This window comes from Ceratotherium simum, chromosome 25, assembly GCF_057802395.1.
Source record: "Ceratotherium simum simum isolate JZ-2026a chromosome 25, ASM5780239v1, whole genome shotgun sequence".
NCBI classification, from domain to species: domain Eukaryota; kingdom Metazoa; phylum Chordata; class Mammalia; order Perissodactyla; family Rhinocerotidae; genus Ceratotherium; species Ceratotherium simum.
The window spans coordinates 22,163,598-22,191,131 of record NC_141924.1 but is presented as its reverse complement, the minus strand read 5'-3'; the positions used below and the strand labels follow the sequence as shown (position 1 = coordinate 22,191,131).

At 36.3% G+C, this 27,534-nt stretch overlaps 1 protein-coding gene across 1 annotated transcript in view; it reads right to left on the bottom strand.

Moving 5' to 3' along the window:
• Positions 1-14,519: 14,519 nt before the first annotated feature.
• The window catches only part of SLC5A8 (solute carrier family 5 member 8), a 56,611-nt gene continuing 43,596 nt past the window's right edge, over positions 14,520-27,534 (bottom strand). Inside the window, exons 11-15 of the mRNA XM_004418018.3 lie at positions 26,627-26,713; positions 23,752-23,957; positions 19,773-19,876; positions 16,149-16,228; positions 14,520-15,878 (exon numbers count right to left, since the gene is read on the bottom strand). Of these exons, the coding sequence (XP_004418075.1) occupies positions 15,753-15,878; positions 16,149-16,228; positions 19,773-19,876; positions 23,752-23,957; positions 26,627-26,713 (603 nt within the window). The 3' untranslated portion in view covers positions 14,520-15,752. The remainder of the gene's footprint in view (positions 15,879-16,148; positions 16,229-19,772; positions 19,877-23,751; positions 23,958-26,626; positions 26,714-27,534) is intronic.

Below are 27,534 nucleotides of genomic sequence, written 5' to 3'. Positions count from 1 at the left end.
AGTTTTTTTTAATTTTATAAATTTGGATTCGCAGGAGAAAATACTGGTGAAGCTAGCTTCTTGGACTCTGAGACTCTAGGATTTGGTTGAGAACTCATTGGTTAAGTAGATCCTTTTCCTCCCAGAGATAGTATTTTTCCTTTTCTCTGTCTTTTTTTGTCATTTGTCATAAGACACAGGCATCTCTACATGCCTGTTATCTGGGGCTTGGCTTTGTGATCTCATTGGTCGCCACCGTCTGGAGGATACATGTACTGCCATGCATCTTGGTGGCTAGTTGAGTAGACTGGGGTTCTGGGAAATGCTTTTTGTCCAGCTGTGTCTACTCTCGGGTGTTTGTCATAAGGGGTCCCATTTGCTCTCACAAGGGGCCTTTGTTGTCTCAACCTTTGTTACTTGTTGTGCTTTCTTATTTGGGGGAGTTAATTCTCTGGATCTCTTTTGGGGATGCCTCTTGCATCCATGATTAGGCTTTGGTATGAGTCACTATTGAGATTAAGATCCTACTTATCAATGTGGCCAAACAATGGATCATTTAAATTGGGAAAACTTCTAAATTGGGGGAAAAACTTATAAGAGCTCTCATCATAATTGTTTTATTGGTACCTATGAAGAGGCCAAATTAAAAAAAAAGAAAAAAATAACTAGCCTTAAGACACTGACGCAGGTTACAATTAAATTGAGAAAATGTAAAAGTGTGAGTGTTGATAAGATTATAAAGGTTGGAATGTTTGAGCTAATTTTATATAAAAAGGTTATATCAACTTTGCCTGAGTATTTTTTAAAATGTCAGGCTGGCAATGCCTCCCCTGTCCAAAATTATAAGACCAAGACCTATTGATAAAGTCCTAATGAAAACTGTAATTAGAGGTATATGAGGTGATGGAATTCAGATGAAATTTTGTAGAAAAACTGATATATTTATGGGCTTTATGTGAAGTGATTGTATCTCTTTTTTGCCTGACTGTATTACAGACTGTATTGTGGGGATAGACAATATGTCTCACTAGGGAACATTTTCCCTGCCTGATTGTAAGACAGCATATAAATCTGCCGTTAAGATAGTGGTAATTAAACTTACAAAAGGGGGAGTCAATAGGGTTGCCTGAGCCCACCTGTATGAGATAAAAACTAGAGGCTAATAACAGGTGCTAATAAAGAAGATAATGGGAGCTTCCCCCCACCAAGTTCTTGGGTTAAATTGTACACTTAGAAAGGTGTAGACTTTTAAAGGTGTGACATATTGTCCTGAAAGTTTTAAAGCATACAAATCTTCGATTCACCTCTTAAGTTAAATTTTTCCCTGATATAAAAATAAAAAACAATTGGAAAAAAAATGTAGCTGGAAGGGTGGGTCAACTTCTTTGTCATTCAAACTGTAATCCAGTTCTTTGGGGACCTGGAAGCAAATGTCTTTGTCTTACAAATCACTGCAAGCCTGGAGTTATGGCTCCAAAAGGCAGTTCAAAGTTCATTGACCAATCCAAAGCATCCCCTCTGAACTCCAGAGACTTGCACAAGTGCTTAACAAAAGCGGAGATTCCTAAGATTGAAAGAAAAAAAAAATGGAAAAAGAAGCTTTTGCAGATGCAAACTGCTAAAATTTTTAACAGAGGCTATAAAATCTTTGTTGCATCTGTCTGTTGTTTATGTGTGTGTCTCTATGTATGTTGCATGTGTGTGATATTTTACCTCTGTATGATATAGCCAAAATTAAGAGCTCTGTTTAGTTGACTTAAAGTAAGTGCTTACATGTCTATCAAGTTAATGTGATATGAAACAATCTTTGGTGAATAAAAGCTGGTTTAAGTTTGTTGGTTTGATTAAAATAGACGTATCCTTAGAGTTATCAGCATTGGATATGATGCAGACTTGCAGCCTGGGTTTACTAGTTAAATAAGCTCACCTTGTCCCCGTTACAAATTTGTCAGCATAACTTAAAATGATGGCTAATTTTATCCAATGTCTTGCTAAGTTTCTTGGGTAATCTAAACATAATTGTGGGCAACAAATGATTTAGATGTGAGTGATTTAGAGTTTATAGATAAACTTTTAGCAATAATTATAGGTTGTCACATGTGTACTTAAAATAATTTCCAAAATCTCTTTGGTAACTTGAAACTTGAAAGTTTGCTAGGTTAATTTAAATGATAAAAATTCATTAAGTATTTAGGTCATTTTCAAATAAGATAAGATATTAGACATTGATTGCTAAATATAGGTTTATCTACTTTTGGCTTCTTATTACAGAAAACCTGAAAGGTATTTTGGGTCTATTGGTAATATGTCTTGTGTTTTATTAAAAGATTGTACCATAAAGTAACGTGTTTCTAGAAATTATGAAAAGTGTTTATAAATTTTCCAAGCCACAGAATGCTAATGTGAAAGAAAGTTTATAACTGTTTACTTAGTTTTTTAAAAATTAAGGTTTCTAAGGGTAAAAATTCTAATATGTGATTAAAACTAGTAAAAATTAAGGAAAATATGTTTGTATTCAAGGAAAGTAAGATATGTTTTCAGTAAAGAAGGTATAAAGAATGAATATATTTTTGTTTGTTTTGCTAAGAAAGATAAATTTGTCCTAAAATACTAGAAAGGAAGAAAGGAAGTCATGGGACGAATTCTGAGTATAAAAAGTAAGTGACAGAAAGTTTGTGAAAGTAAAACCCTGAGGAATTTTATGCATGATCAAGTTGGCTAAGATTAAACTAAATCCAATTAAGTAAATGAGTTTTAATATCAAAAGTAAGCTGGTGCAAAATTAAAATTTGGTCTTCTTTTTCTTAAAAGGATAATTTTCTTGAACTTTTTGTCTGAGAGGTTATAAAAGGTTTTTCTTTACCTTTGAGTAAGTCTACCTAAAAGACAGAAAAACTATGTTAAAATAACTTCCTATGTTCAAAAGGACTGAGGTCTCTCTATCAAGGTTTTTTTTGACCATTTTAACTCTCTGTTTGCTCTTGACTCTTTTTGTTGTCACTTTGATTTAAAGGATAACTGAGCATTGTTTCACAGTGAGCATTGTATCCTACTTGATCAAGAGTTTTAAAACATTTTGATATTTTTGACAAGCTTCCACCCCAACCCCCCCAAAAAATATTCAAATCCTGAATGAAGTCTTTCTTTTGACCTGGAAAAAGAAAAAAAATTTTTTTTTACTTTGAGAATTTTCAGAGGGCCCCTGGGACTTCTCAAAGAAATTTGCTCTCTTCCTTTAAGGAGGAAGATACTAAACTTATTAGGCTTATTTGGTATGTAAAATTACATGGGAAACATTGTCAAATAAGTGATGATAAACCTTCTTAGGTGGTATTATGTGGGTAAATGTTATTGATATAAGTGTTTTAAAAATTATATACCATTCCTAGAATTCTGATCTGTCCTGGTTATCAGTCATAATTCTGATTATTATTTTGAAGTGTTTATGTCACAGAAATAACCAAGTTTTGTTTGTCAATTGTTATTTTTAAATCTTTTTGTGTTTACAGACAGTTATTGTTTTACTCTGATGCTTTCACAAATATTTTCATCTTCAGAGAGATTCATGGAAAGGACTCTGAAATTTACTCTGGAATACAGGTTTCTGACAAACTTTCAGATTATAAAGCTGAACTGGGTAAGAAATTACAGAACTCTAATGGAAAAACTTACTTCATGAAATTGCTAACAAAATTAAGTTCAAGAGTCGATTACACAGGACTGAATGAACTGATGGGGATGATTATAATTTTTATGACTTTTGTTTGAAATATTGCTGATTTTTTCAATGTTTTGTTTGAAACTATGAAACTTCTAGAAGAAAACATAGGCAGTACGCTCTTCAACATCGGTCTTAGCAACATCTTTTCAAACACCACATCTGACCAAGCAAGAGAAACAATAGAAAAAATAAACAAATGGGACTACATCAAACTAAAAAGCTTCTGCACAGCAAAGGAAACCATCAACAAAATGAAAAGACAACCTAACAATTGGGAGAAGATATTTGCAAACCATACTTCTGATAAGGGCTTAATCTCCAAAATATATAAATAACTCATGCATCTCAACAACAAAAAAACTACCAACCCAATTAAAAAATGGGCAAAGGACCTGAACAGACATTTCTCCAACGAAGATATACAGATGGCTGGCAGACACATGAAAAGATGTTCAAAATCACTAACTATCAGGGAAATGCAAATCAAAACTACAATGAGATATCACCTGACGCCCGTCAGAATGGCTATAATTAACAAGACAGGAAACAACATGTGTTGGAGAGGATGTGGAGAGAAGGGAACTCTCATACACTGCTGGTGGGAGTCCAAACTGGTGCAGCCACTATGGAAAACAGTATGGAGATTCCTCAAAAAAGCAAGGATAGAACTACCATATGATCCAGCTATTCCACTGTTGGGTATTTATCCAAAGAACTTGAAAACATCAATTTGCAAAGGTACATGCACCCCTGTGTTCATTGCAGCGTTATTCACAATAGCCAAGACTTGGAAGCAACCTAAGTGCCCATCAAGGGACGAATGGATAAAGAAGCTGTGGTATATATACACAATGGAATACTACTCAGCCATAAGAAATGATGAAATCCAGCCATTTGTGACAACATGGATGGACATTGAGGGTATAATGCAAAGTGAAATAAGTCAGAGGGAGAAGGTCAAATACTGTATGATTTCCTTCATTAAGTAGTAGATAATAACAACAATAAACAAACACATAGGGACAGAGATTGGATTGGTGGTTACCAGAGGGGAAGGGGGGAGGGAGGAGGGGGAAAGGGATAATTCGGTACATGTGTATGGTGATGGTTGTAATTAGTATTTTGGTGGTGAACATGATGTAATCTATGCAGACATAGAAGTACAATGATGTACACCAGAAATTTTTACAATGTTATAAACCAATAAAAAAAATAAATAAATTAAAAAAAAAAAAAAGAAACAGAAAGTAAAACTAATTGCCCAGCAACAAGGGATGTGATTCATTAACTTTGGTACATTCACATAGTAGAATATAGAATACTATGCAGTCATTAAAATGAGACATAAGAATATTTAACTACATGAAAAGATGTTCATATCATTAAATAAAAAAGTACGCTCTAAAAACAAAAACAAAAACAAAACAAAAAAAAAGAGTCGATTACACAGGACTGAATGAACTGATGGGGATGATTATAATTTTTATGACTTTTGTTTGAAATATTGCTGATTTTTTCAATGTTTTGTTTTTTCAGATTTAAGGAAAACTATTTCTCTTTTCTCTTAAGCTAACTATGACTTATAGCAATTTGATGAATTATACTTCTATAAACAGAATTGAAACATTTATCTTTTTCTTTCTACCTAATGCCTCCAGAACTTGAAAATTCTTGGTAAGTGAATATTTTTATTTCATGGCAAAATAGTTCTTCGCATAAGTTCAATAAGAATCTGTTCTCCTTATAACAGGACACAATTGGAAACATTGGTTATATTACCAAGGCTTTGACTGGAATGTTATATTTTCAGAGAAACATACAGACTCAGACATGACAAGGCAGCTTTTGAGGAATAAAGGTTGACTTTCTGGAATAAAGCCACTTGGAAATATTGGCCTGATAGCTTGTTTACAGAAGTTCCAAGCAACCTTACCCGGATGAGTAAGGAATGTCACTTATCTGGCAGGTGCAAAGAACCTTGAAATATTTGCAGAAACCTCAAAAAGAGAGGAATTCACCCAAATCTCTGATGTTGCAGGCAAAATCTGATGACAAATCCTTGACTTGACTTGCCTGGCCTTGAGAGGCCTTTGAAGTTCAATCTGCGGTTCCTCATAAAAAGTTCCAGCAAAGCAGATTTAAAAGAGCCTATATGATCAGTTGCTATTCTTGCTGTACTTATGTAAATAATTGGGCCAAATTTATTGAAACTAGACTTATTTTCCAAACTAGTTCATCTTGATTTGGCTATCTTTGATAAAAAGGAGGGTTATTTTAGAGAGAAAAATTATTTCAGTTGAAACTACAGTACACATTTGTGGGTATTAGATCCTAGTTCTGTTAATTGTCTTTGAGGCTTTTGTTTTATATCTGTTGACTTGACTGGATCCTGAATTCTTCTAGTCTCCTTAAATATCTGGCTACAAATCTCCAAACTAACATTTTCAATTTTCCCATCATTTTCATTTGGAATCATTGACAACTGAACCTGCACTTTTTCCTGAAGCCCTGCAAACTGAAGCAGGACAACTTGATATAAACTTGAGAGAGATCACCACGATGGCATGCTTCTTGCTGTGTAATCCACTCAAGAGAAAGCTACAAGAAATCTTTAGATGCTGACATCTAGAAATCTTCTTAACTGGCTGTCCTCTGAGCTCAGAAACTGGTTTATAATTTGCTCCAACCATTAACCTTGTTTTTCTTTTGTTTCCATAGAAATCCTTCTTATTAAATATCTGATGCTTGCTTCCACAATATAGGCCTAACTTGGGAGCCCACCTGCATCACCGCTTTCTAAAATGAACTTAACTGGACTGATCTATTACCAGGACTAAGAAATGTGTTCAGTGAGATGAAACAATCTACCACTCAGCTTCTGGACTATGAAACTTCTTTAAGTTTCAAAAGGACTGTGAAACTTCTAGGGAAACTTCAGGGAACTAATGGGGTTCAGGGCAGGATGCCCCAAGATGTGCCACTCTGGTATGTGGATTATTTCAAGCTGAAGACAATAAAGGCTCAGAAGACTCTCAAAGAAGGGTTGACCTCCTCCACCCACTACTAACTGCCTAAAAGGATTTAAGATAGAAGGTCTCTCCCCAGGACAGGCCATCACCATAGATAACTCTGAGAATGGATAGACTGGGAGAGTCCTTGCTAAACCCATTCTTATCAAAGTTCTGTTTACCAAACATTTACCTTTGTAAGGGAAATCTCCATTTGTAAAGATATCTCCCTCTCTGTACCAGGAAGAAGTGGGGATGACCTCATCTCTAGAAACTTGTTAATGCAGAAAGCAGGGACTTAAATCTGCATAATAACCTTACTCTTGTTTACTGTGCTTTTCTGGTAATCTCCCGTAACTGACTTCCCCCACCCCCAGCATCCTCCTTTGTCTTTAGCTTAAGATAGTATTTAAGATGAGAACCTCCACCATTTTGTTGAGTTGCCCAGTTTTTCCGGGTCTCTCCCATGTATACGTGTTATAAAGCTTTGTTTGATTTTCTCCTGTTCTTCTGTCTCATGTCATTTTAATGTGTACCCCAGCCAGAAAGGATAGGGTAGCCAGAGTGGGTAGAGGATAGTCTTCCTCCCCTTCAGTAGCAATTTCAAACTGTAGCAGTCATCAGTTAATCATATCATTCAACAAAAAGCACTGTCAGTGCAGGTTTCTAGCTGAGCAGGGCACTGGGTGTTTCTTGAAGGATTGGGTCAGGGCCACACAAAGGTCCTTCACCCTGGCCTGCACTTTGTATCAACCCAGAAGCCTGAGAATAAGTCCTTCTAACTCCAACCTCCACCCTCTCCAATGCAGGAGTGAGCTTACATTAACACGTACAATAGAACAAATTTGTTAAGATTATGGGCTTTGGAGTTAGACAAAACTAAGTTCAGATCCAAGGTGTATAACCTTGGATAAATTATTTAACTTTTCTAAAATGCAGTTATCTCATGAAGTGGACACCTTCATGAGTACACTGCCGAGGTCTTCTTTCAATGAAGGACTGCTTGCCCCAGCCATTGGGAGTGCCATTGGCAGACAGCCTTCATGTCTCAGCCCCTTCTGGATTGCCTCATTGGAGAAAATCACCTGGTCCAAGACCACACCCCTTCCTGTGACCACCCACATCAATGACTAACTGATGCAGGAATATTAAATCCTGGCTTTCTTAGCCCAACTCAGGATAATTTTGACGGGCTCCCCTCACTCCAGAGTCACTGTGGGGCGAATGTCCTTGGATCTGCATCGCAGCTCAACCTCCACCTCTGCCCACACCTGCTTATGTCATCTTCCTTTTACTGGTGTTGATTCTAAAGTCACTTCTTAATAAACATTAAGCACATTAAACTCCATCTCAGACTTTGCTTCCCAAGAAATCAAACCTATTACATTCAAAAACAAACAAGCAAAAAGGTGAATGAAAACTCTAAGTGGCAGGAATTGTATGGATTCATTCATTTAACAAATATTTATTGGGCCAGACTCTGTTCTAGATGCTAAGAATACAGCAATGAATAGAGATGACTAAGTTTAAGAAAAGAGCTCATGAAAAGCATTGAGGTTGAAATCAATTTTTAGCTACAGTATTGATTGACTACTTGCTATAAAAAGAGAATAGTATTTCTTCCTCCCATCACCACTCCCCCATCTGCCTCATTTTTTTTAATTGTCTAAGCTTAGAATATTCATATTATGTTCAGAAACCATAAAATCTTTGATTGTCAGTCTAAGTAGGTCTCAGCCTGTTTGAACCCAATTCCCATACAGGTTTCCTTCCATACCTCCATGCTGCCATTGGGAGCTTAGAAATCATTATACTGTTATTCCACTACACTAGATTGTAGGAAATTGTGAAGCTATTTAAAGTCCTATTCACCTGAACACCTCATGCATCAGTTTCTGCTTCTGTGCCCATGAAACATGGTAAATTCTAACACCCAACGAGTGTACACCTGCCCAGATACACCACACAGCTGTGTATTTACTGCGGTCTTGTGGCTCTAAGCTCTAACCAGGAGATGGGGCACAAGGTTTATTGGTTTTCAAATCCCACAAACCTATGGTGGTTTGCTGCTGCCATCCCAGGGCTCAGCACATAGAGTAGGACATGAATTCATTCATATCCTCAGAGACTCAGGAATATATTAACTCTCCTCACTCCCCTCTAACCCTCCCAGCATAAGGAATCCACTTCTACTCTAGGGGTTCAAGAAACTAGCTCTTACCTTCCAAGATATTTTATTCTTGTCAACCTAAGAGCTAGACTTTTGACACTCAAAAGCCAAGAAGAAATCCCTCTTTTCTCTAGTATTTGCTGAAGCACCCCTTTTCTGAGCTATAAACATGAAAGACCTGAGTATTAGAGTGTGAAGAAAGCTAAGGAGGCAACTGAATGATCCAGGGAGTGGAGGAGATCATTGGTTAAATTTTCTGAATATCTCACCACTATACTTTGCTCTGAACCTCCTCACAGGCCTCTCTTCTCTGCTTGATCACTCTCCCTGTAGACAGCCTCCTTGAGCCAACCCTTTGCCTCTCCAATAGCGTGTAAACCAGGGTATTCCTTGACTCTCTCCTATCATTTTTTTGCAGTCTTGCCTTTGCCTGGTATCCTCTCTTGCACCCAGTGTTATATAATAATGCTGTGCATGGCCTCAGGAGGAAAGTAAATCTATGTATTTATCTGTATCTCCTGTCTCTTCATTTATCTTCTTTTTTTCCTCCACCTACCTCCACAATTAGCCCTACCTCCAAACGCTGGCACTGCATTTGTATGTCTTATTTACTGAAACACCATGTTTCCTACTCTGCCTTAATTGTGTGAATAGGACACTTTATATTTCTCTATTTCAAAATCACATTATATTTTACTTCTATTTAGACTTCAAATGACTTTTCTCTGTAACTCAAATACTTTCAATTAGAAGAAAAATCTCCAACCCAGAATGGAAGAAGATGTTTGCAAAATATATATATACAATATATATACACAATACAATATATATACAATGTATATTCAAGATTTGTATCTTGAATATACAAAGAACTGTTACAAATCAATAATAAAAAGACAAGCCAATTAAAAATGGACAGAGGATCTTAATAGACATGACTCCAAAGAAGATATGCAAATGTCCAATAAACATAAAAAGATACTCAATATCATTAGCTGTCAGGGAAATGCAAATCAAAGCCATAATGAGATACCACATCACACCCACTAGAATGGCTATAATAAAAAACACAGATAATAACAAGTGTTGGCCAGGATGTGGAGAAGTCGGAACCCTTGTACACAGCTGATAGAAGTGTAAAATGGTGCAACCACTTTGGAAAACATTCTGGCATTTCCTCAAAGGATTAAACATAGAGTAACCATATGACCCAGCAATTCCATTGCTAGGTACATACTCAAGAGAAATGAAAACAGTTGTCCACACAGAAACTTGTACACAGTGTTCAGATCAGCATCATTCAAAATAGTTTAAAACTGGAAACAACACAAATGTCCATCAACTAATGAATGGATAAACAAAATGAGGTATAGCCATACAACATAATATTATTAGGTCATAAAAATGAATGCAGTACTTATACATGCTACAACGTGGATTAACCTTGAAAATATTATGCTATGTGAAAGAAGCCAGTCACAAGAGACCACATATTGTGTGATTGATTTATATTAAACTTTCAGAATAGATAAAGCTATAAAGACAGAAAGTAGATTAGTGCTCACCTAGGGCTAAGGTGGTTGGGAGACAAGGGGGGGTGATTGCTAATGGGTATGGGATTTCTTTTGGGGGTGATGAAAATGTTCTAAGATTGTGGTTGTAGAACTCGGTGAATATAAAAAACCATTGCATTGTATACTGTAAATGGATTAATTGTACTGTATGTGACATGTCTCAATATAGCTATTATATAAAAACAAAATTCTCCCATGTACCTCAGCATTCATGTGTTCACTTAATAACATTATCCTATTTTTCACATTGCTTTGTAATTGCCATGTGTGATGAATATCTCCTCATGTCTTCATAGCCTAGGATAAAGCAAATTAAAAGAATAATAACAGAACTTCCAACAACTTGTAGTCCATATGGATACAGATGAGCACCCCTTCTGCTATAAACCCATAGAAATTCTGAATCAAATGTCACAAAATAAAAATTTTAATACATAGTCAAACTTGTAAAAATGAAAAGGGAAACACCAATCCCAACAGTAAAAAGACAATCAAAACCATAGCAATGATACCAGCAGATGTTGGGTAACCTATGGAGGTATAGACCCTGATGAGTTCTTATGTCCTCTTGGGAGTAAAGATGAGGGTTCTTCCCACAGAATGTGGAGGAGTCAGCACTCTACTCCAAATATCACCAAAAGTCTGAAGCCTTGAAGAACTGCCTCATCATTTAAAAGGGAATTTTAAAGGAAGTTTGCCTCTATCCAAGCCTTTGGATGGAAAACAAAGTACTTGAGGCATCAAACCTAAATCCTGTGCCATGCACGGGTAGGTATAGGATGAAAATTGATGCTGTGAACATAAGAGAGAAGCCCAACCTGAGATAATGACGTAAAATTGGTTGAAGGCCATTGAAACAACTAGGGCACAACAAAGGCTACTTAAAACTTCTCTGTAGAGACTCTCACTAACCATAGCCCCAAGAACTCTCACTAGGTAAAATACAATCCCTACTGAGGATAAACTTCCAGTTAAAATGATCAGTTACATAAGGAAAGAAACCACCACGAGGGAGAGTAACCAAATGAACAAGTAGAAGAATTAGCACACCAAGAATTTCAGATAATATAACAATATGAAAGAGTAATAAATATGGTTAAAATCATTAAAAAGATAAAAGAATGATTGGGAATCATACTGAAAGAATCCAATATTAGGAATAAAAGAACAGAAAAATTTGAAAAAGCACATCTACCTCTAGAAATGAAAAAAATAAAGTCACTGAAACGGAAAATTCAATGGATAAGTTAAGCAGTAGATTAGAAACAGCTGAAAAAAAATGAAAGGAAATATCTTTTCACTTATATTTATGTGATGCATCCTGGAAATGCATCCTGAAATTTTTAAATATAAAAAGATGGAAAATATGAACCGGATTAAGAGACATGGAGGATAGGATTAAAAGGTACAACATTCATCTAATAGGAGTTACAGAGTTACAAAATAGAGAAAATGGGAGGGGGGAATATTCAAAGAGATAGTGGCTAAGAAATTTCCAGTGTTAAAAATATTACTTTTTGTTTTCAAATACAGTGTTTATTACCTAAAATATAAAATATTCTTCAGGGACAAAAGCTCTGCATGTTTATTTGCTTACACTTTTAAAATATACATATAGTATATAGGAAGAGTCCTTTATGTGGTAAATAGAGTAAAAATAACTCTTTGTAAAAGCTGATAAACAAATTATATTCAATTTGATATTTATCCCCCCAAAACAGACAACTGCAAAGACACTTGTAGAGAGTTTAATCAGCAAGTTGAAAAATCAGAAATACAACCATGTTTTACATTATAATGTTCAACTCCCTCAGGTTTTTTCACAAACAAGGGGCCCACAACTTAAATGCAAAAGTAAATTTTACAATGACCAAATTGTGTAGTGACTTTTCAGTAACTAAATGGCGATGCACTCAGCTGACTCTATATCAACAGTCGTTATTGGAAAACACTCAGAATTTCCTACAAGAATCAACACAGAGAGTCACTTCCCCGATATCAACCCCATCCCTGCCCCTTGTATCTACATCATGGACAGAGACTCAGTTGTTAACAATAAACTCTACTTCCTGGGGTTTTCATAAATAAAATTATGAAATCTTCATATTCATGTATTTACCATTTCCTTCATCCTAATGTGTGTTAATGTTGGAAATCATGTTGCAAAGCAAAACTTTCTTAAGAGTTGTTTTAAAATTATTCACAATTTTATAACGCTTAATATTTTCATAATGCTATGAAAATATATGGTCATTATTCTGTATCATAACATCCCATATGCTAGTGATACTTTCATCCTCATCTATTGATGAGAACGATCAGATACAAGTGTCAAGGCAATTTCCCTAAAAGAACACAACCACAGTGTGTGACTTCAGGAAAATCAAGATTGCAACTTTAGCCTCTAGGGCAGAATTTCTCAAACTCAATACTGTTGATACCTGGGACAGGATCATTTTTTGCTGTGGAGGAGAGGGGCAGCCCTGTGCATCACAGGATGTTTGGCAGTATCCCTGAATTCTATCCACTAGATGCCAGAAGCTCCTTCTCAGCAGCTGTGACAACCAAAAAATGTATCTAGATATTTCCAAATGTTCCTGAGGTGCAAAATCGCCCCTGAGAAATTGCATTGAGAACCACTGGTCTAGAGAGAAAATGACTGCATAAGCAACTAAATAGATGAATATACATTTATACTGTTTTACATCCTACATATAAAATTTTCATTTCTCTATGTAGTGAATATGATTGGTTTATAGCTTTCTTTAAGTAAAGTTTACATTCTCTCTGTTAGAATAATCCTGCTGATTCCTAAATATAGTTTAATATTTCTATGGCACATAGTTTTTAGAGAAGGAACTATCTCCATATCGTTACATTGCAAACTATTAACAGCTCACCTTTTTTTAAAACTAACAAATGACATTTGTTTCAAATTTTGATTCCTAATCATATTGAAATTTTAAGTAACACTATTTGAGTTAATAAAGTGCTATCTGACCTTTCATACTCACATTATTTCTGTGAGGTAGGTAAGTGTTGGTAGTGTTAAGTTCCATCATTATAGGAGATTAAGGATAAATTCAAGGTCATACAACTTCTCAGCGGCAAAATAAGAAGAGACAACTTGTGTGGCTTTTCCCTCTCACTGGAGTTGTTGTGATTCAAAATAATTAAGAACATCAGATTATTTAATTTACATTATAATATATTAACCTTTTACTTCCATTTGATTTACCCAAAGATCTAGATAAGATATATTAATTTTAATAATTAATAGTAATGTTACTTTGATTTCTTAAGAATTCTGTCTGGCACTCTTATGTATTTATAAAAGTAAAATATTGACAGTTCCTAATGTCACAAAGATATATTTTGTTAAAAGAAAGTGGAAAAGAACGGAAGTATCATATCTCTCATCAAGAATACATTGTATAACCCCTGGGATAGGAGTCAGATAAGAGAAAATAATTATTTAAACAACCTGATTTTGATTTCTAAAATTGAAGCATTCTGCACACGTGTGCATTTAGAAGTATTAAATAAATAACAATAGTTCAAATCACACCCGCATAAAACAAATAAGATTATACCTTTCTACTTATTAAAAAATTGTAGAAAGATTTACAAAGTTTAATGTATGCTTACCAATATATTAATTAAAAAAATAACATCTATATGTATACGAGATATATGATTACCTCATTAATGTAAATATTATATAAATCCCTTTGCTTTAGATAAAGCTATTCCTAATTTTTTTATTTTTTAATGTTTTCAATTGGCAATCTCTAAATGGACAGAGCATTCTTACCTAAATATCAGAAAACAAGCAAAAAATTATTTAATTATAAAACAGTTAAAGTACCTAATATTTCTGACATTATTATTTTAAAACATTGTAAAGCTAAAAACAACTTCTAAACAGTATCTAATGCGGGTTCTGTAGAAAAGAATGTTATTGATGAAAGCCTATAACCAAACTCTTAGCCAGAAATGTAGCAAAATAAACAAAATAAACTTTGAAATTTTGAAATTGAAATTTTACTACATGAAATTTTGCTACTTGAAATTTTAAAACATAGAACAAGGCATATATTCAGTAATTCCAAAAAATTAAAGAAAAATAGTAGTGTTTGCCTATGTAACTTAGCTCTTTAACTGGACGAATATACTAGAATTCAAGATTTCTAAGCATATGTACCTTTAAATTTAATTGATTGCAAATTAGTTGACACTCAAAAATTCAGCTTGATAGCCTTCAATGTCATCATCTAACTTCATGAATCTTAACCATTTTTAATCATGTAAATATTCTTGGATCACCAAATCCATAAGTACCTATGCTGAAAATACTTTAGTCAGTATCAGGCTCATGAGAGTTGATAATTTATAGGCTGGGACTTAGTGAACCAGGATCTGGGGTAGCACGATTCATATTGAGTATCTCAAGACATATGCAAGCCCAAGGCAATACGGTAAACAAGAAATCAGTAAAGTAAAGCAAAGGTAAACTGCACAACAAAACCAAAGTTGATGGGTCAGAAACTAGGAGTTCAGATACCAACCAGAGTTTAAGAAAGGCACTATAAGCAGCCAGTGGCCAGGAAGTCTAGATAATAAACAAAAAGGCACAAAAAAAGACGCCTAGCACCAAGAAGACCTTGATCATTGGGCCCATGTTCTGTCCCAAACAGGATGCTTCTTGATTACCAGTTTCCTGAGACAGAATCTGTTCCAAGGTTAATATGCACCCTGGGCTGACAGGGGTCAATGAGAAGCAAAGATCTAGACAACAGAGACCTGTCACCTCATTGCTCCCTAAGAATAGAGTATGTAGTAGAGAGGAGATAAGCTCTTTTCAATATAAGTTATGATTATGGCAAACCCCAAAACTTATATGCTAGCAGCAAATGCATGGAAAATATTTTTAATAATACCCAAATTTAAGAATCTGCTTTTGATCATCAAGTATGTGTGTATATGTGTGCATTAGCTTTTCAACAGAGATGCAGTCATAACTCTCATAACTTTCACAACTATAGGTTCGTTGAAATAAAAGAGAGATCGAGGGAAATGCTGATGCTGAAACTCCTGATTCCAGAATAGCATCGATTAATGAGGGTAGTAAGTGAACAGAAAGTCAGGACTTTGCTTTAACAAAAGCTTATCCCCCAAAACTTACCCCCAAAGCACTCATGATAGACAACAACAACAAAAAAATCTAAACCTGATCCAATTATCTTAGAAAACATATAAAACTGGGACACTGTTTAAGATCATTTAGTATCCAAGCTCCTTCACAAATGAGTCCCTTTGATCTTGCCACTTTGATCTGTGAAGTTCAATTCAATATGGTTGAAGGCAGGATTATCAGTTCCACCATCTTCCATTGGATGAGATTTATAGCTTAAAACATGCTTCTTCTAAAAGAAAATGTTAACAGGGTGATTAGAAAAAACAAACTGTTCATTCATTCGATTCTAAATAATTGTTACTACTGTTTTTCTTTCTCTAAATCAGCTTCATAGTCTACTGAGGAAGAGATATACAACAGAAATAGATCATCAAAGAATAGGGAAAATACCTTGCTTGTCCATCAGAGTTCAAAAGAGAGTCTAAGGATTAGCTAGTATTCTATCCTGATGATAAAAATCACAGTCTTACTAATTTAAGAAAAAAGAAAGCCAACTTACTTTCTTAAAAACATCAAAATTGGATAAAAAGTCCTCTTTGGTTAGTAGGAATCTGTGGTCTAAGTTTTGTTTTCTTCCTCCTGAAAAACATATACATTATTTACATTGTTAAAAAGATACCTGTAAATACCCAGTGACAGTCCATCATACAGGCATTTAACTTGTGCAGTTAAGTCTATGCATTCATAAAACACAAAGAGAAAGAGAATCTTCTACATAGTGCTGGAGACTTAGCCCACCATTTCCCTTCCCTCAGTCAGTCTCAGATTCTGCAAGTCTCTTACTGTGATAAATATGAGTCTAATGTTTAAAGATACATAAGATGGCTTTTAAATGCAAGCCAACTCCCTCATCCGGGGCTCAACCAGAGAAAGAGTCATCTGGCCCAGTAATGATAGGAAAACTTGTTTAAAAGCATCCTTCATGATCTACCAATAAAATATTAAATCATCTACCTTTGCTTCAGACAGTGGAGTTGCCTTTCTCCAATTTGGGTGGCTGTGAATAAAGATGTGTGTGAAGAAATGCAGGAAAACACAAATGGTTGAACATGTTATTTAAATGAAAAACAATATGTGACTGGTGTTTGATCCAATTTCTCTTCTCTAAGGTTTTGCTTTATACAAAATCATTCTCTGGTTTGGCATTTATTTGCCGATCAAATAGGATGCTTTTAAAACGATGTGTCTCAAAGAGTGGTTCTCAAACTACCTCTATCCAAATCACCTAGGAGAGACATACTTAAAATGCAGATTCCTGGACTCCAATCTGGACTGATCCAATTAGAACCTCTGGGGTGGGGCCACTGAATCCAGACTCTTACCAAATTTCTGAAGCACTCTAATGTTTGAGAACCACCACTTTAGTAAAATACTAGATGGGAACCTCTGCTGTTCTGGAGATGGAATCAACTTGAAATTAATTAATTCAACACTGCTGAGTGCCTACCATGTGCTGGAGACTCTACAAGGTGCTAGAGAGATAGAGATGAATAAACCAATCACTGCACTCGTAGCTTATGGTCTACTCAGGCAATCATTTACCCCACTCTACTGATGAAGAGACATGAAGCACAGTACATAGTCAGGTGACGCTGAGACACCAACCAAGTCTGTTTGGCCGGAATTCTTCCAGAGTCCTGGTATCCTACAGTAGATTTTTACATATATTTGCCAAGGAGCATCAGGATTTTATGTCTCTAAATTTTTTTTCAAGGTGCTCACTGCTGCTGTCAAATGGGAATAAGTCATTTATGAAATTAATGAAGTTGAAGTGTTTTTTATCACTGGATGCTGGCTCATTTGGGTAGAGCATTACTTTTTAAAACAAAAGATTTAGTTGTTTATGGTTATTAGAATCAAAACATTTAAGGAAAAAAAAAGGAGTACTGAAAGGAAGTACTCTGATACCTCATTTTCTTAAAGAAAAAAAAAATGGGTTGAACAAGGACTAAAGGTCAAATAGTATAAGGAGATTAGTTAGGTGTATTCCAGATCTGAACAATTGGGTTACTGGTGCAAAAAGCTTAAAATCTGTCTTAAAATATATCAAAACAGATAAGAGAATAGACCTACTGTGCTGGTAATTTTTTTTATGAGAAGGAAACACTGTCCTCTTTGAAAAGAAAGAGAATAATTAAAAACAACTGTTTGAGAGGTAACAAATACCTATAAACTTTATTATAAATGTATAATAATTATACATTGTACTATATAATAATTATATTATAATTAATATCATTACTTATATAATTATATTATCACCACTAACTACTAATATAATTTATTAATTCTAAATACAAGTGTCACAGAAGTTGGAAAGATAGTGCTATCCAGGTGCCAAAAGACAATGATTGGTAGTAGGAGTCCTTAAAGTGGCACAGTGCTGGTAGCTTTGTAGCATAAAGCAAACAAAGACATCAGACATACTTGGACAAAGTGTAGGATTTCTGACTAGTTATTACACATTTGACAAAGAGGGCAATGGAGCTGCCTTCCCCTAGTGTGGTTGCTGTGGATGCATATGGGTGAGGGAACATAGGAAATTAGGGGGCCAGGCACTTTTTTTTTTTTTTTTTTTGGTGAGGGAGATTGGCCCTGAGCTAACATCTGTGCCAATCTTTCCTCTATTTTGTATGTGGGTCGCTGCCACAGCATGGCTTGATGAGTGGTATAGGTTGCACCCAGGATCCGAACTCGCAAACCTGGGCCGCCAAAGTGGAGCATACTGAGCTTAACCACTATGCCACCAGGCCAAGAGGGCCAGGCATCTTTCACCAGCTCCACAATATTGCCCTGGTCTGAGCCACCGTGATCGCTCACCCAGATTACTGCAATAGCCTACTACCTGCCCTCTTCCCTTACAGACTATTCTCAAAACTGGATCAGAGTGCTCCTCTGAGAATTATTGGAAAAGTAGTTGAAAAAATATCCCATGTAGTAGATCTAAAAGACACAGAAATGGACAATAGGAAAAAAAAGATAAGAAAATTAGAACTGTCCAAGACTCAAACACTTGACTGACAGAAGTTTCCAGAAAAAGAAAATAGAAAATGGCCAGAAATTACAAAAGCAATAATATAGGAAAATGCCCTAGAACTGAAGGACATGGCTCTTCAGATTGAAAGGACCCTACTGAGGGCCTAGGGCAAGGCAGTCCTTGTGAAATGGGTCACATGCAAAGGGTTAGCAGGCAGCATGGCACTGGCATTCTCAACAGCAACATAGTAAGGTAGAAGAAAATTAAGACATCCTCTCAGGAACAAGAAAATTATTTTCAACCTAGGATTCTCTACTCAAACAAATTATCAGTCAAATAGAACAAGGAATTAAAGACATTTTTTTCAGACATGCAATGTTTCCAAAAATCTCTTCTCTTGTCCACTCTTTCTCAAGAACATGCTATAGGATGTGTTCCATTCAATAAAGGGAGTAAACAAGAATTAGGATTAACGGGATGCAGGCAGTAGGGAATCCAACACAGGAGGGAGGCCAAGGGAATTCACAGAACAAGGACAAAATGAAGTCCTGGGATAACGATTCTATAGCAATCCCAGAGAGCAGTGTGTACTATGTGTAATACCAGTTTGATTTTTTTAAACTATTTTTTTTTTAAGTTTATGAACATCTGAAAAAAAGCCTTCCCACTATGTTTAGATATAAGGATTATAATTATTATTCCTTATATGTGTATGTTTCTTTACAGTTTACAAACAGTCAACATAGGACAATGAAAAGATCATGATGCAGGGGTGTAAAATCCCTGGCAGTGTAGTAGCCATGGACAATTTTTTCAAGTATTTTATTTTTATCTTACAGCAACGTGTGAGCTAGGCAGGTCAATTATTATTATCCTCATGTTACACATAAGATAGCTAAGGCTCAGAGTAGCTACATAGACTTCCCCAGGGTCATGCAGCTAGTGAACGGCAGAACAAAGATTCAAATAGAGATGAGTCGTCTTCTTTCAAGTCCAGGCTCTCAAATTTCCCATGAGTGAAATGGAACAAATAATTAAACTAGCTGTTAACACGACTATAGTAAAATAACATACATAGCTATAAAACAGATATAGTAAAGCCCGACAGGGAGGTAATTACATCAATAATAATGTTTAGAGAGTTACCTGTTGGTAAACTGATAAGCATTCCCACAAAAAACGTCACCAAAGTTCCAAGAGTGCTGAAGTATAGATATGATAAGGAATACCAGTTATCCATCAGTGGAGTCCTAAGGGAAAACAAAAGTGTAACTATAAGATTTCATGTCATGCTACCAGCAACTAAGAGTATGTGTCAATAATCCTCATGGCAAAGTCAAAATATAATATTTAATAATGTTGTTAATGTCATAATCTGCTGCCCCAATTTTATCTTATTGGATCAGGATTTAAAATATGACTTAACCTTGACCATATACTATAATACTAAACGTTCATATATATTCATTCAACTCTGCTTTATGTCCCAGGCACTGTTCTTGTCATTGGCAAGTCCACCATAAAACAGGTAGCTAAGGTTCCTCTCTTCACAAAGTTCACATTCTAATGGGGAAATAAATACAATAAACAAGTAAACTAATTAATAAATATAATAATTTCCACTGGTGGAAAATACTGTAAGGAAAATAAAACAAGGCAATGTGACATTAGCTCGGTGGAGAGAAGGAACTACACTGTCATGTGGGGTCAGAGAAAGCCTTTGTGAAGAAGTGACATTTGAACTGAGATCTGAATAACAAAAAGTTCTTGAGGAAAACATCCTGGAGAGAGGTGAACACCAGCTGACTGAAGCACAGTGAGCAAGACAGAGCGGTACCAGATGGGAGGTCTTTTTGTGGGACTTGAATGAGTTTGGATTTTATTCTCCGGGATACGGCACTCGTGGCAGGATTTTAAGTAGAGGAGCAACATGATCTGATCTCTTTCTAAAGCGATTGCTCTAGGATCCCACTTTCAGCGTTGATAGAGTAGCTTGATTTAAACCAACCATCTTGCCAAGAACAATATATAAAAACTGGGGGATGTGGGAAAGCAGGTTTTGGGGTTTTTTTTTTATTGGTGAGGAAGATTGGCAACAGATGTTAGCTGAGGAAGATTGGCCCTGAGCTAACATCCGTGCCCATCTTCCTCTATTTTGTACGTGGGACGCCTGCCACAGCATGGTTTGATGGGCGGTATGTAGGTCCACGCCTGGGATCTGACCCTGCAAACTGCAGGCCACCGAAGCTGAGTGGGCGAACTTAACCAATATGCTACCAGGCTGGCCCCGGAAGGCAGGTTTCTTTAAGACACCAGAGAGATCATGACAATTGGAACTTGAGGGGCCAAGGTCCCAGAAAGAAGGGAAATGCACTGAGGTGAGCTATTGAAATTAAGATAATGTGGTATTATTGGGCCAAAGACAGACAGAATAGAACAGAATAGAGAATCGAGAAACAGATCCACAGGAAAACAGTCATTTGGTTTATGTCCAAGTTGCCACTGCATTGCAATAGGGCAAAAGGAGGGTCTTTTTCAATAAATGGTGTTTGGTTAGCTGAGTATCCATATGGGAAAAAATGAAGCTTGATCACAGCACCTACAGAAATCAATTCCAAAATGGATTACATTTCCTAAATGGAAATGATTAACAATAAAGCTTTTCAATGAAAAATTAGAGGAATATCTTTATGACCTCAGGGTATGCAAAGGTTTCTTAACCAGACACACAAAAGACTAACCGTATAGGAAAAGACTGACAAGTTGAACTTAATTAAAATTAAGAAATTCCGACCACCAAAAAGTATCATTAACAGAGTAGAAAGACAGAGTGGGAGAAAAATGTTTTCAAGACATATCTTATATCTAGAGCATATCAATAACTCTTAAATGAATAAGAAAAAGACAGAGAATCCATTTAAAAATGGACTAGAGATTTCAATAAAGACAAAAAAGTAAATATCCAAATGGCCAATAAACATATAAAAAGGTATTGAACTTAATCATAAGAGAAATGCAAATGAAAACCACAATGAGCTACCAATATATACCTGTCAAGTATTGGGAACTTAAAAAGTAAAAACTGAATCTGGGTAATTGAAACTCAGTTTCCAGGCAACCAAAGGGTATCTTATTTCATCTTCAGCTGTGACATTCACTCTTCTTGTACTCTAGCAATACCGAACTATGTATGATTCCTAAGATGATACCATGTGGCTTCAGGCCTTCATGCCTTTACATATGCTGTTTCTCCATCCTGCAATACACACTCCTCTTCCTTTTGTCCCGTCTGCCCAATCTTGTTCACCTGATCAACTCTAGCTCATGCAATACTCCTCCAAGAAGCTCCCCTTGACCCCACCCAGGAAGAGTTAGGCTCTTCCTCCTCCCAGCTCCCACGATAGCCTGTGAATACCATTTATCTCAACTTATTGTTTGTTTCTTTTCTTGTCCAATTTCCCTTCTGGTCATTTTCTGAAGCAAGAATGACTTTCCAGACCTTTCCCCTCTAGCCAATCTCTGCATTCTTCAAGAAGTACAACATCTCTGAAGTCTTCATGCTAATTTCCACTTCAACTTTGTTTATATTCATTCTTTTAACAAATATTTATCAAGTATTTATTAGCTATTTACCATGTGCTCGCTATTAGACTTACTGTGCTTACTGAGTTAACGTGTATATTAGCACATTCTCTCCAGCTAGATTATAATTTCCTGGAAGGCAGGAACCACAGTGAAGTGGAAACGATTTTCTATGGATATTACATAAATGGCCAGCCCAGGGCTGAGTACATAGTTCACGCTCAAAAATTCTTGTATTGGCCGAGTTATTTTATAAATAAGCTAACATATAAAAGTGATTTTAAAAAGTAATTATTATGGTACCAGGTACCAAGTACATGGTAAATCTCAGATAATTTCTTTGTTTCAGGAATCCAAATAACTATTTTGCCTTACACTCAAATTAAGACAGATAATTACATAATCATAAAAAAATGCTAAGCAAAATTGTGAAACAAGAAGCACATCCTGAAAATCCTCCCATGTGCCCTTCCATTCATCTTTTCTCACTTTCTGACTCTAACGACTTCTGACCCCTCCGTTAGTTCTTTCATGCTTGTCCAGACTGCTCCTTGCATTTCCTTGCTCCTCTCCCCACAGCACCATACCTAGTCAAACCTCCCCAGATAGGCCTCAGGCTCTGGAACTATCTTTTCTTTCTACCCATCCAGAGTTTACCAGCCTTGAACTCCCACTGGCAAGCACTCTCATAGCTGAATTCCGTCCAGGATGTGAACTGCTAATAATAACAGTCACGTTCTTTCTCGAAGGAGTGTGTCCATTTTAAGAGGCAGATACCATGTCTTGACCCAAAGGGAATGATCCTCTAATGGTTCCATTCCAGGTAAGCTGGAACGCAAGTCATACTTTGGAGGCAATGGCTTCATCTTTGCGTTCCTTGAACACATCCATGAGGTTTGTGCTTTAAGACAACGTTTATATATCCACTAAAGAAAGTCTTGCCCTCACACTCACTATACAATCAAGCACTTATCTACCGACAGGTCTGCATCATTTCATTAAATCAGATGACGTCAGTATCCAGAAGCTCAAAAGTGTACTGCATACTGAAAACTCTAGCAAGGAGATCACGGCTGCAACTCATGGCTAGCACTCTCAACATTTAGAATCTTTAAAACTGAACAAACAGCAATTATCCAACATACGCAGATAATTACGGCTATACTTCAAATACTATATAAGCAGTGTTGCTTTTATAATCGTGCTTTTCATTTTAAAAGTTGTTCAGTTGACAAAGACAATTTTTCATTTAACTAGATCTGGTATTTGGTAGCATTTACCCATAACAGAATTTTTTGTTGTTGTTACTATTCAAGTCTTCTCCAGATCTGTAGGTGAGGCAGAAGTTTCTACCAAAATTAAGGAAATATGGCATTTTTTCCATTTCTGAACAAAATATTATAGCCAGAAAGCCACACGGGCTCTACCCATTTCAGAATTAGGCAAAATTGCATCACTGCAGGCAAGACAAAAAGCAATAGGGGTTCTCTACCTGTCACATACGTTTTTTAAAAATATGACATTATAAAACTTAATTCAACACCTTTCAACATTGTGTACTTGAAAAGCACTAGTAGACAATGGCATTTCTGTGGTTGTCATCCAATTTGTTCCATTGTATGTGCTGTTACAGCCATGAGTTTCAAGGCTTAGTGGCATAGTTCTCTCAGGAAGTGGAGGGTAAAGCTGAGATCCAATTCCGACCCACAAAGAAACAGCAAATCCAGTCAGCAGACCAGCAAGTGCTCCCTGCAAAACAAGAGTGCTTTTAAAAGAAAAATAATACAGTTTGCTTTGAGATGGAAATTAACATTAGAAGGGTCAGCTCGATATAACCCAAGTCAAACTTACCTGCTTCCCTCCTAAAACTATTCCCCCTTACAAGATCCCTGCCTCCCGTCAAAGGCCACATGAGCCCCTAGTCCTTCAGCCCAGAGCCCTGGGGACTCTGTAATCCCATTCCCTTTTTCACATTCCTATCTAGTCAATCACCAATTCTTATCCATTTTTCTTTTCATGTGTCTCATAATTCCATTCCTTCCACCCTGTGTCCACGGCCAGCAGTCTGTTCTGGCCCCCTTGTCTCTTCATACCTAAATAACTACAACAGTCATGTAGTTAATTCCAGGCCAATTGTTCCCTCTCTTTTCATTTAATCTGTGAACAAATGGCATGCCATATGAGCAACAGACTATGAAGAAGAAAGCATACACAGAGTTTATTCCTATACTTAGCAACATGCATGATTGTAATTGTGCTTTATGGTAATTAGGGGCAAAACAGCAAGCAGTTTTCACAAATGACTGCATGATGCAGACAACCAAACCAAGTATTTCCAGAGATAAGTGGAGATGTCCTCTTTGAAGACATTTGGCTTCCCAATCTTTGGAAGACTTGGGTCCCCCACTCCTGCTTTTCACATGTAATCCAGGCGTTCTCCCGGCCCTTGAATGATTTAAGCCCTAGTTTCAAATGATAGACACAAAAGCAAACCCTGAGCTGGGAAGCTCTTGTTGTGAAATTTCCCCCCTTCCTTCAAGAATAATGATCAGACAGGGCAGCCTGTGCCTCAGGTTCCACATAGAGAGGACAGGTGAGAATATGTGAAGTAAGGGGAAAAACATAAGCAAAATCATAGGGCAGAAAAAAAGAATGGTATGTTGATGGGAGAATGAGAAGGCTGCTGACCAGATCAGAGGATTTATGTTGGGGACAAGGACTGTGAGCTCTTTCGCTAAGCCATGAACCCTTCAGAGCAGAATTAGGTTTCTTTATTTTTGAAGCCCCAGTACTCACCACAGTGCTAGAGATATAGCAGTCATGCAATAAATGTTTTTGAATAATATGAGGTTGAAATAGTAGGTCTGGCCAGCTATTGACAGGCCAGACTTGCCTACTCTCCACAATGTACATGGATTGATCAAGGATCCACAAAATTATAAAACCCACGAGGGCAGAAATATTCAGTGCTCCCTACTCCCAGGATAGTGCTCAGCCCATAAATATTCAATGAATGAATGAATGAGAGGAAGGGAGGAAGAGAAGTAAAGGAAGGGAAGAAGGGAAGGAAAGAGGGAGGAAGGGAGGGAGTGAGGGAGAGATGGAGAGAGGAAGTCCACTCCAAGGTAAGGATAGACATTCTGCTGGTGAAAAACATGAATATAGTAAAAAGAGGTACTTCTTATGATAGGCACAACAGTATCCCACTTCCCCTGAAAAAGGACGTGTTGGACCTAGTCAGCCACAGGTTTTCTGGAGGCAACTCACAGTGGCAATAAATGTCAAAAACCAAAAGTCAGTCTTTTTTTTAACGTTTCAGACACTCAACAAACCACCATGCATTTCATAATGCCGAGTCTAATTAAAGCTTCAACATTCTGAGGTGGACACAAACTACTCTCTTTCATTGTCAATTTCTACCCAACTAGCTTTTCATGTGACACTTCATTGTGAATTATTATTAATAACAATAACAACAATAACAGCCCTTATTAGTATCTACCTTACCAATTCCTATTGCCTTATGAGGCAAATGGAATTTGAATGTAAAGAATGGCATTTTAATCTAAATGTAAAGTCATAGTTCTGTAGTTATTCTATATCTGTCTGAAACAACTGTACATACATTATCAGTTTTTCTTGAACTTCAACTCACAGAAGGACTGAACCACTGGGGTTTCAGAGAAATAATTTTGATTTCATTTATTCCAAACAAAATTTAGTACTTTGAAGCACAAATATGTCTATGCAGAAGAACAGAGATATTACCTGTTTCTGGATATTATTCCCCATTATGATCACCCATCTGGGGCTAGAATCTGTTAGTGGAGCTACAGCTTTAAATACCAGGAGCAAAAAGTTTCTGGCCCAGATGGTAAAGATCTTATCTTATCACTTCTCTTTACTGTACTCTGGCTATTCACAGGTATCCTCAGCTCTACTGCCCTTAAATCTTTCATATCTAAGCCTGTTGATCTCCTTCTTTAAATCCTAGTGGTTAATTTTCAAGAATGGCAGAAAGATAAATGCACAAAAAGTGTTGTTCGTTCAGTTATATAATACCCATAATATATATCACATATCATAATATATATTATTTCACAATATATATCCTTTAGTTATGTTCTATAATACTCTATTTTCAATATAGAATATAATTATATATAATATATAATTGTATATAATATAATATATATCATTCTGGCAGTTTCCATTTAGCTTCACACATGCAGAGTCTTAGTGCACAATACTTCATTGTACACCCCAGCAAAGTCAATATGAGTAATTAAAGTCATTGAGACAAGTCACTAATGACAGATATCAAAGGTACCTCATCTTTACAATTGAGAAAAAATTGTATTTAGGAAAGAAAGCCTTACACATATTCATTCTTTATACTTACAGTTGAGTGTACTTACAATTGAGTTGGCAAAAGGAACCAAAATGCCCAAAGCAAACAGGCCCAGAAGTGGTCCACTGACCATGCCAAATATGCTGAGTGATGCCTATGAAAATAATAAAAAGTCAGCAATTAGCAGTCTCAAACCCAAGGTAAAAATGTTTCAAAGTAATTTCATCAGGAAGAGGATCTAAAGTACTCAGCCTCCTCCTGAAAATCATGGCAGCCTTGTCATTGGCAAAGGGGTAATCAGAAGTTGGAAGCTTCTGCTTCTCAGTCTCAAGTATCCATCTGTTCATCCAGGTACCCTCAATAAAGGAAGCAAAATGTAAAGAAGGTAGAGAATCATGGACAATGGGAGCATCTATATGAATGCATAAGACAAGAAGGACATCACTCCTCCTGGCCTTGGTCTTGCACACGTTAGTAATCAATCACGTCAGTCCTTTGACAGTCTCAAAATCCTCTGCAAATCAAGATTGTGGATAAGTACTGCTAAGCGATCAGAGATAGTAATGTAACCTGATGCTTTCCTTGGTTCCCTAAGGATGGAACTAGAATGAAATACATGATTTAAAAAAAAAGATTGGTTGAATCATGTAGAGATTCAAAACCTAATTGGCTAATCGCAACCTTTGCTTTGATGTATAGATGCCAAAATCACAATAGTGAAAAAAATTTACAATGTAAAGAACAGAGAAATGCAAATAGCTGAAACTTCCAAGAGATATCTGTTCTCAATAATTAAATGGCTAATTTTTGAGAGTGAGCAGAACCATAAAAGAAGGATCAGGGACACACTGGTTTGTCCACAGAGCAAAGGGGCCTGATAGAACAGAATGAATGAATCAAAGAAAAAATATTAATTCAGGAAAAACTTTAGAGGGTATAGACTGTAGTCGTTGGTGGAGGTGCGTGGGGAAGCCT